The sequence below is a fragment of the Panthera pardus genome, unplaced genomic scaffold (genome assembly GCF_024362965.1).
Source record: "Panthera pardus isolate Hobbes unplaced genomic scaffold, ASM2436296v1 HiC_scaffold_20, whole genome shotgun sequence".
NCBI lineage: Eukaryota > Metazoa > Chordata > Mammalia > Carnivora > Felidae > Panthera > Panthera pardus.
The window spans coordinates 65,514,289-65,525,106 of record NW_026526766.1 but is presented as its reverse complement, the minus strand read 5'-3'; the positions used below and the strand labels follow the sequence as shown (position 1 = coordinate 65,525,106).

The 10,818-nt window shown below is 35.8% G+C and overlaps 1 protein-coding gene across 1 annotated transcript; it reads left to right on the top strand.

Annotated features, from left to right (window-relative positions):
* The first annotated feature begins 3,724 nt into the window (after positions 1-3,724).
* On the top strand, positions 3,725-4,692 carry LOC109270216 (olfactory receptor 13C4). Its single transcript, XM_019454639.2, has one exon. It carries the CDS (start codon positions 3,736-3,738, stop codon positions 4,690-4,692), a length of 957 nt encoding a protein of 318 aa, XP_019310184.1. The 5' UTR covers positions 3,725-3,735.
* Positions 4,693-10,818: the final 6,126 nt, after the last annotated feature.

Below are 10,818 nucleotides of genomic sequence, written 5' to 3'. Positions count from 1 at the left end.
ATAACCCTATGCTACATTCATTCCAGTACTTTCATTACATAAATTGGTAAATTTTTGTATAAGATGACATCTCTTTAGTACTGACTAAGCATACTTTTTTTTGAAACTTAGAGCCTGATGCAAATGAACAATTTGGGCATATTAAAATTGCCTTGAGTATGAATCCACAAATACTATAGAGAGAAATTTCTTAAAAGCCAAAAAAAAGTAAACCTTTACCTATTCAGTCAAAATGCATTCATAATGTGTAACCACTGTGTTAAGCCACAGGTGTACAGTGGTGACTTCCTTCCTTGTGTCTCTTGTTATCTTAAAATGTATAAAGTAACCAATTTAGATTTCTGGGAGAAGAATAAAGGCATCAAGACAGATCTGGCTCAAGGTGGATGTGAATTGGTGAGGGAATTTATGTCTAGGAGGGGAAGGCTTAAAGCAGGTGGCAAAAGTACTTTAAGTGGCCTAAGATATATTGTCACTCCATCTGTGTTTTTGTTTGTTTTGGTTTTTGGTTATTTTTGTTTTGTTTTGTTTTGCTTTGTTTTGTTTTGTTTTGTTTTGTTTTGTTTTCTTTTCTTTTGTTTTGGAAAGAGAGGCCAGTAGGCTCTCCCAGCCCCGGACCTCAAAGGGGCTGGATCTGAAACATCATCATATTTCCCCGTAAGTCAATGCATTGCCATCTTCCTTCTGCATTCATGCCTGGGCTGATGAGATTGCTCATGTTCCTTATCTAAAAGCACTCCTTGATCATTTTCCAGTCTCCACTTTGGAAGAACTTTGATTTATCCTAAGAAGTAGTGTACAGTGGGTATAGATTCATTTCAGAGAAAATAGAGTATTCTGGGCATATGATTCTGTCTCATAGCCCTGAACCTTCTTCCATGATAAGAAGTACTAAGTCCTCAAGACTAAACCATTTTCCTTGTACATTGTTAACCAAGTACAGTCAAGTTTTGCTTCTATGACCTCAGGATATCCACAGATACTGGCGATTTTGTGTTGTTGACACATATTTTCTATACAGATTTTAATGCTACTTGTTGGACACAGAAATCCTGGAAAGAAAACAGGCTTTGGATTTTGTTTTTTCCCATTATTAGTCATGTGACATCAATCAAGTGAACTAATTTCAAGCACAGAATCTAGCACATAAGATCCTGCAATATAAGTTGTTGGAATAAATGAAGGGTTTTTTTTTTATTTAAACAAATTTAAGGTGTTTTTTCCCTTTAGACACTTCTTGCCTTTAGCTGAATAAATACACTTAGATATTGCTTTGAGTTTCAATTTTCTCATCTCTAATTTGGAGATTTAATATGCTCTCATTTGCACCTCTGATTCAAGTTGAAATTTTCTATTCTGTATTCTTTAGATGATTTTTTTTCTGAAGTGAGAATGCATCTCTTGTTTGGCTTCTGACTCTAAGACATTATACTCTGTAGATAAATCGCACCTATCATCACACAACAGTGTGAGAGTAGGGTAGTGAGCTTATGCTGACCTTCTCGAAACTCTTAGTCCACACGAGCCCTAAGTTTGCAATTTTGGCTAACCTGAAAACTGGTGACAATTATGAAAAGATAATTGTATGAGTGTGTGCACCAGTCAGTAATTAACGATAACCTAATTAATCTAAACATTGTAATTGCTTGTATCACATATCTGCTAAAAAAACTGATAAAATCAAACCATATGATGTCAAGTTTGTAGGGTAGCCAATATCATCAGGTCTAAACACTCACATTGTGCTTGATGCTTCTGATGATCGGTTCCTTCCCTATAAAAAGAAGTGTCAATTTCTCTGCCTCACTTCTGGACCTTTCTATATGCCTGCTTCATTTACCCTTTCAAATATGTTTCCCATTATTCCTCCACAGAAGCTCCATGTTTGAAAAGGAGGTACTGCCAATATGCTTACTACTAAATATTGCTCAACCTGTTCTCCCTTCTGGGATATCCCTTCCCCCTCTTGTCTTCCACACCTGCCTCAACTTTTCTATGTTTACAGATCCAGCCTGTCTGAAATTCTTCCAGTACTCTCCCTTGGCTTTTTATTTCTTATTAACCTACTCTTTCTGTGACATTTACAACATTCACTCTGGTCACACAATGTGTTTACAGTCTGTATCTAATTGTTCTGTATGTAATAGTTTTACTGTTTCTCTCACTGAATTGTGAATTCTTTGATTACAGACATGTTATATTTTTCCCAGCCTTACTCAGCTTGGAGCAGGAATGAGCTCAAGTTGGGCTATCAGTAATATCCTATACATATTACAGTAATCTAGCAAAAACTTATATTTCTTCTATAAAATTTGTCTTTCAATAGTGTTATTTTCTGAATTGTACTGAACAGTGAGATAATGGCCCTGGGGTTTGTTCACTGGAAAACACAAGAGGAGTATGCTTTTGGTCATTTTATAGGTTGTGAAGCTAGTCCATATAATAAAACAAAAGAAAATCTATTTGGATCAGAAACATCTGGAGAGTCTGCCAACTCACCATAGGTAAACTAAAGCCTTGCTACTCAAAATGAGGCCCCATGCCAGGTGCTTCAATACACTTGCAGCCTATTAAAAATGCAGAATCACAGGCTCTACTCCAGACCTACTAAAAGAGAATCTTCATTTTAACAAGATCCTCAAGTAATTTATATGTCTATGAAAAATTTGAAAGACTGAAGTAGTTGATTCTTCATTATTCCCCCAAGGCCAAAATTTATGGATACTAGTTGGTGGGAAAACAGTGTGTAGTAACTTGGGGTGTTATTGCCCCAACAGGTGCAGTGCATTGGCAAAGATCCGAGCTTCAAGTTCTACTGTTTTCTTCTGGGTTGGATAACTTTGGCCACGTTCTGTTTTTAACATTTGAAAAAAAATAGGAATAATGAGAAGATTAATTATTTTTTATAAAGTATAAAGTGCTACACATGTATACACAAATATAAGCATTATTACTGTTTTCTCAGGTTCACTTAAATAAATAAATTATGAAGAATAAGTCTGAAGCCAGAGAATAAAACAAATGAAGAGAAATTATTGTTCTTCAAAGATTCTCCATCAGATTCGTGCACAGCTGATCTCTACACTGGTCTTATAGGAAAAATTAAAATAGTAAGAGTGGGCTGTGACTGAGTTCAACCAACTGCCTTTGAGCAGATGTTAAATTGCTGTGTACGTGATTCAATTCACTATGATCAAATGTCTGCCCTATAAAAATGCACAATTTGGCTGATAAGAATGTGACGCAAATATGCATAAAAATAAAATTTGTTTACAGTTTTAAACATTTCTGTTAAACACAGAATCAGAACTCCACTCCTTGCTGAGTTGTCTTTTGCCCCTCCCATCACTCTCTCACTGGACCTGAATAAAAAGGAAGTAGTCAAGTTTATTGTCTGAAATATTCTAGGGCTTTCAGAAAACTCAACTTAGAGTGTCTTTGGCAGTCGGAAGGTTGCTTCCAGGTAGATATTCATGCATAAGACACTGCATAGAAACTCTATGCCTAGTATTGCATTCTATATCCTAGTATTGCATTGTAGGCATATCCTAGTATTGCATTCTAAGCATGAATATTTTTAAGGATAACAACAGATGACAGAAGAGGATTACAGAACTTAAAAGAAAACAGTCGATTTCACCCTAGAGTAATGTTATGCAAAAGATCTGTTACATTTGTTGCTTGGGAGTGAAAACATTTTATTAGCTCTTCCTTTGATACATTGAATGCTGGGACATGGATAGGATAAACAAGACATTTGTGAAAGAATTCATTCTTCTAGGACTCTCTGGTTACCCAAAACTTGAGATCATTTTTTTTTCTCTAATTCTAGTAATGTATCTAGTGATTCTAACTGGTAATGGTGTTTTGATCATAGCAAGCATCTTTGATTCTCGTCTTCACACCCCCATGTACTTCTTCCTGGGCAACCTGTCTTTCCTGGATATCTGCTATACATCCTCCTCTGTTCCCTCAACTTTGGTGAGCTTAATTTCAAAGAAAAGGAACATTTCCTTCTCTGGATGTGCAGTGCAGATGTTCTTTGGGTTTGCAATGGGGTCAACAGAGTGTTTCCTCCTTGGCATGATGGCTTTTGATCGCTATGTAGCCATCTGTAACCCTCTGAGATACCCCATCATCATGAGCAAGGTGGTGTATGTACTGATGGCTTCTGTGTCATGGCTCTCTGGTGGAATCAACTCAATTGTGCAAACATCTCTTGCCATGCAGCTGCCTTTCTGTGGGAATAATATTATCAATCATTTCTTATGTGAGATATTAGCTGTCCTCAAGCTAGCTTGTGCTGATATAACCCTCAATTATGTTACCCTAGCAGTTTCAAATATGGCATTCCTGGTTCTTCCACTGATAGTCATTTTTTTCTCCTATATGTTCATCCTTTACACCATCTTGAGAATGAACTCAGCCACAGGGAGACGCAAAGCCTTTTCCACCTGTTCAGCACATCTGACTGTGGTGATCATATTTTATGGTACCATCTTCTTCATGTATGCCAAGCCCAAGTCTCAAGACCACCTTCAGAATGACAATTTGCAAGCTACAGAGGGGCTTATTTCCATGTTTTATGGGGTAGTGACCCCCATGCTAAATCCTATAATCTATAGCTTGAGAAATAAAGATGTAAAAGCTGCTGTGAAATATTTGCTGAATTGGAAAACTGTTAACCAATAAAACCAAAGGGAAATGTGAGTCTTTAGTGTATAAAGAATAGAAATGGCATCTTTGGGCAACCATTGAGCACCTTCTTTGGGAAAGCAAGTTTATATAAAGAGAGATTTTTATTCTTTGTCTTCACCGGCCAAGTTTAGCTATGATTACTAAGAATAATAGTCTGACGTAAACTCAGGTTGTAACAGGGTCTGATTCGTGTTTCACAAAGACCATGAATTCCATTAGAATCTCATCCATGGTCATATCCGAAATTAGTATTTCTGGTGTCATGTGTGGCAATACGGTGAAAAACATCACACACAAGCTTTGGAAATAGAGAAGCGGGAGTATAAATTCTACCCTATCACAAAGTGCTTAAATTAATATTGGGAAAGTTATTTATTCTTTCTAAACTTTAGTTTCCTTATTTGCAAAAAGGGAGTAATTAAACACGGTTCCCAGTGTTATTATAAAGATTCAGTAAGTTGCACAAAGCACCTGGCATAGTGCCAAGTTCATAGTAGTTCTCTCTGTAGAGGATGTTGAGCTTGACTTTTCCTCTTGACACAGAATGTAGGAATTGAAGACTCCAAATTGAAGATAAAAGACACTAGCTAGCACCTTTTAAAAAAACCTTCCAGTTATTAGGATCAGCTATCCCTTTCTTAAGTCTTATTAACATCAGTCACCACTTTTCCTTGCCCCTTCTCCCTGCATAGCTATGTAAAGAAAACATCAAGAAAGGGAAAGGTAGAATCAAAGGAAATTTTACATCATGAAGAACTCAGTGAGTCCTGAGAGGTGTTTCACTGCTGTCCCTGTCAAAGACTGGGAAGACTGTTCCAGTCCAAGCCAATTAAAGAGGATGCTGCAAAAGAGCCTCTTGAGGTTGGGGGTGCCTGCAAAGGAGAGCTAATGTTTGGCTTGATGAGTGGAGGCTTGCTGACCTTCTACTCTCTAGGCTGTAGAGTGAGCTGATGAATTAGTCTAGAAATGGCCTGGAGGATAATGAGCTCATTATCTTAGGGGTGAAAATAACCAGAATTTTTCAGTTTGTGTGAAATGTTTCTTGGGCTCTGAAAGAGGGCTGAAATTAGTGTCTGGGAAGAGCAAATCATTTCATTTTATACTCCAGTGAATTGAAACTCCTCAGTAAACCTATTACAGGTTTTCCCCCCCTTTCTGTAGACTTTCCTGCCATGGTTGAGAACAGCATACCATTGGGCCACATCACCAACCATTGTGACCTCTGCTTTCAGCCTGATGTTCCTATCTAAATTTTCTCTTTCCTATTGGTTTTAGAGTCATCATATAGCCCCAGGCCTCCTAGTTTGGAGCTGTACTCTCTGCCAGTCTACATCTTGGAGATAAATCTTGATTTTGACCTAGTCATCTGGTCACTAAAATCTTGCTGCCTGTCTGTTTCCAGTCGGAGTATTGTCACTGCCAGTAAACCTCTAGCTGCTGGTCCTTTCCCTCTGTCTTGGATCATAGTGGGTGCTGCTTTTGATTCTATTTAGACAGGCGTGTACCAGACCCTGTTGGTGAGGCTTTTTAACCTCTGCCCACTCCCACTGGGATGAGCCCTGTATTTCAGTCTGATCCAGGTTTAATTATTTTCAGATTTTGACCTCTGCCATCAAGGTTTTAGGCACACTTCTGCATGTACAACGATGTCCTGCTTCTAGTTGTCCCAGGCAACTCCTTAGCACCTCCTTTTCCACAATAGGAAGGGTACTAGTGTATCATATGCATGTTTATATTAGATTGTTTGCTTTACTTACAAAAACTGATTCTAATTTACATTGGTATGTATAAAGTTGACACAGTGTTACCTCAGTTTAGAAGTTCTGCTCATATTGATGAATGCTTAAAGTTAACAGTTTTAATACTATCTGACTGGGGCGCTTGGGTGACTCAGTCGGTTAAGTGACCCTCTCTTGATTTCACCTCAGGTTATGATATCAGGGTTTCATTAGTTTGAGCCCCACATCAGGCTCTGCATGCTGACCATGAATGGAACCTGCTTGGGATTCTCTCTCCCTCTCTCTCTGCCCCCCCCCACTCTCTCTCTTTCTCTCAAAATAAATAAATAAACTTAAAAAAAAACCCAAGCATTAAAAAAAAAAAGATGACAGGTTTAAAAACAAACAACCAAACTAATCTGTCTTCCCAGGAAATTAAGAAATCTCAAAAAGACTTAAATGTATTATTTTGTGACAAATAATAGTTTAGAAAATTCCAGAAACTATAAAAAAAATAAGCATAAAAACTGTTTTCTCTGTTGCTACCTCCTACAAGTGACCACTATTAACATTTTAATTATTTGTCTCACTAATTTGGAGTCCTAAAGTAATCATTTTCATGTTGATTTCTTTTGATGCACTATGTACCCTTGAAGTTGCTATTTCATGTTTAAAAAATGTGTGTACATATCTCTGGGTTTCACAGAATAAATTCTAGAAAATGAAATTACTGGGCCAGACGATATGGTTTTTTGAAGCCTTCTCTTACTACATTGTACTCCTGTCCCCAAGATCATATTATCTGCTATCAATGGCACCATAAGGGTTTTCACAAACTGTTGCAGCTCTGGTCTGTGTGTGTTTACATATATAAAATTCTCATATTGGAAATCTTCAAGCACTCATAAACTGAAAGATAATATTTAATGAAACTTCAGGTACCAATCACCCAGCTTAAATAATTACCAGTTCATTATTTTATTATCTATACCCACTTATCCCCTTCCTCCGGGCTTTTAATCAAATATTGGATATATATGTGTGTGTAAATAATTTTTATTTTGAAATAATTTCAAACTTTGAAAAGTTGCAAGAATCACACAAGGAATTTTCCTTAAGTCTTTACCCCAAATTTTCAGATACTAGCATCCTACCGTATTTGCTTTATCATTTCTCTCTTCATATATATGTGTGTATTTTATATATGTATATGGAAAGAACTGTTTGAGAGGAGGTGCAGATATTATGTATCTTTACCCCTAAACATTTTATTTTGTCATTCTAAAAATCACTCAAAGTCATTGTTTTACGATAACCAGAATACAATTATTGACGTGAAAAAATAATACTATTTAGTTTAGCAGTCAACAAACAACGACCCTGGACCAAATTTAGCCTGCCAGCTGTTTGTGTGTGGTCCATGAGCTAAGAATAATGTTTATGTTTTTAAACTGTTGAAAAAAATTAAAATAATATTAATGCTCCATGGTACATGAAAATTATATGAATATCCAACTCAAGTGTCCATAAAGTTTAAAAATTTTTAAATTTTTTTTAAGTTTATTTGTTTTTGAGAGAGAGACAGAAAGAGTGAGCAGGGGAGGAGCTGAGAGAGTGGGAGAGAGAGAATGTCAAGCAGGCTCTGGGTTTTCAGCACGAAGCCCAATGTAGCTTGAACTCACAAACCATGACCTGAGCTGAAACCAAGAGTCGGACACTTAACCGACTGAGCCACCCAGGTGCCCGTAGTTTAAAAAATTTTTTATGTGGAGATAAGTATAGACATACATTTATGCAATGCAAGTAAAAAATTGCAAAAATAGTATATAGAGTATCATGTACCATTAACCCTATTTCCCCCAATGGTAACATGTTATGGTAGTATAATAGCAAAACCACAAAAATGACATTGGTTCAATACTATTAACTACACTACAGTGCTTATTCAGTTTTCACAATTTTTCAATGTATTCGTGTGTGTGTGTGTGTGTGTGTGTGTGTGTGTGTGTAGTTCTATTAAATGTTATCCTACATACAGATTCTTGTAAACACTACCACAATGGAACAATGGAAGTAAAGTTTGTTGACTGCTGATCTAATTGATAAACTTATTCAAGTCTCACCAATTTCCAAAACAGTCTCCATATTGAAATTTTTTGTTCAAGTCAAAGATTCAATTTAGAATAAAATGCTGCATTTAGTATCATATCTCTTCAATCTCCTTTAATCTATAAATCTTTGGTTTTCATGACGTAAACATATTTAGAGGCCAGGTATTTTAGAATTCCCTTTAAATTTAAATTTAAATTACACTTTGTTTCTTCATGATAAAATTCAAGTTATGCCATTTTTGGCAACAATATCAAAAATTTATTTTTTCTTCTTGGCATGTTATATCAGGAGACACTTGAGTTGATTCATTACTGGAAATATTAACATTGGTTACTGGTTAAGGTGGAGTGTGGTGTATTTCTCCTGTGTAAAATCACTGTTTTCCCCTTTTTTCATTGTTAAGTTCTTGTAAGAAGAAACATTGATATTATATGTATATCCTATTCTTCTAAAACTCATACCACCAGGTTTAGCATCAACTGATAATTCTAAATTAATTCTTTTTATAATGGTTGTCATTGGTGATTTTCTAATACCATCATTTCTTCTACATTTATCCATTGGCATTGTACTCAAAGGAATAGCTTTATAAATAAAATTTTTATTTATCCCTTGATTTATTTAAATCCATTTGAACTTACAACTTCTTATTTTATTCAATGCACTACAATCCACTATCACTATTATTAATTTCAATGCTCAATTTGGTCTGAATTTTACCTATCCCTTCCCTTCAAGTTGGTTCCTGTGTTCTTTTAAATTGTGCCCACAATTCTCTGAGCACTTCCTTACTTTCTCTTACTTTCTGGTAAAATAAGATGTTTCAACCTCATCTTGTACTTTCCAATCCCACTTCTTGGAAACTGTCATTTTTCTCAAAAGTCCTGGTTTCTTTTATGGAGAGTATACTTAGAAACCAAAACTCATTGCTATCAGTTTATCATTGTTTGTAAGGTCCTCTCAATAATTACAACTGTGAAATATATGTATGTAAATACCTACATGTATACCTATTTTAATAAAACCACTCGTTCATACTGATACATTAAAATTCAATTCAACTATACAAGTTTCACTCTTTCTTTTTTTAAATATTTGTACCTTCTATCCCTAGCAGTGAGATACTTCATTCTTAATAGTTTTATTGCTATGTCTTCAAGTTCACTTATATTTCATCTTCATTCTCTAATATACCATTAACCCCATGTAGTAGAATTTTTATTTTACAAATTGTGTACTCCATTTCCAGAAGTTATTTTTTTTAAATAACACTTAGGTTTATTATGTTCTTGGTTTTCTCTAAATTGTGGGTAATTTATAATAGCTCATCTGTTAGTTTCATTATCTCTATCATTTCCCAAACTTTTTATTGATTAGCTTTTATCTTTTTTCTGGTTATGGAACAGATTATACTGCCTTTTAGTATTTTTTTAAAATTTTGAGTTGTATGCTAGCCATTTTGACCTTTATATCATTGAACGCTGGATTTCAGGGTCTCCCTTTAAAGTGTGTTAGATATATTCTGGCAGGCAGGTAGCTGTGGTTACCTTCACCCCTTTGGAATAAGTGTTTAACTTTATGAGGGTCGACCTAGAGTTGCATTTACCCTGGATCAGTGATTGTGATTTACTTTAGAACTGTGAAAGATTTTCCCCCAGGAGACATTAGGCAATGTCTGGATACAGTTTGGATTGTCATTACTTGCAGGGGGGAGGGGAACAATATTCCTAATGACAGGGGTATCCTGCTACTAAAATATTTTAGGTAGAAAAAAGGATGTTATTAAACATACAATAGCCAGGACATAATCCTATAGCAAAGAATTATTCATCCCAAAGTGTCAATAATGCTGTAGTTGAGAATCCCTGTCTTGGAACTAGTTTCGCCCTACTGCTAGCTGACAATTCATGGGTCTCTAATAAATAGTTTGGATATTCAATGAATATTTTCCACTCTCTTTGCTTGGAACTCAAACATCTCCCAAACCTTTGGGAGTGGTTTGGCTTATAATTCCCCATTGATCCATCTTTGCTTGGATTCATGGAGTTTCACTATTCTGCACATGTGCCTTAAAATTCAGCAATAGACTTAATGGAACGTCTCTGCTGATATCTGGAGATTTTTCTTTGCCTAGATTTTTCACCTCCAGAATTCTTCCCTGTAAACCAGCTGCGCCAACTCCTTGAACTCTTTTTTGACTCTTTTTAATTTAGTGAGACCACTATGATCTATTTGGGATCCTCCTCCATGAATCATAATCTAAAAAGCAATCTTAAGTATCCTTTAATTT

What these genes read in the sequence shown, in the direction of transcription:
- LOC109270216 (XM_019454639.2), top strand. Translation starts at nt 3,736, where the DNA reads ATGGATAGGATAAACAAGACATTTGTGAAAGAATTCATTCTTCTAGGA.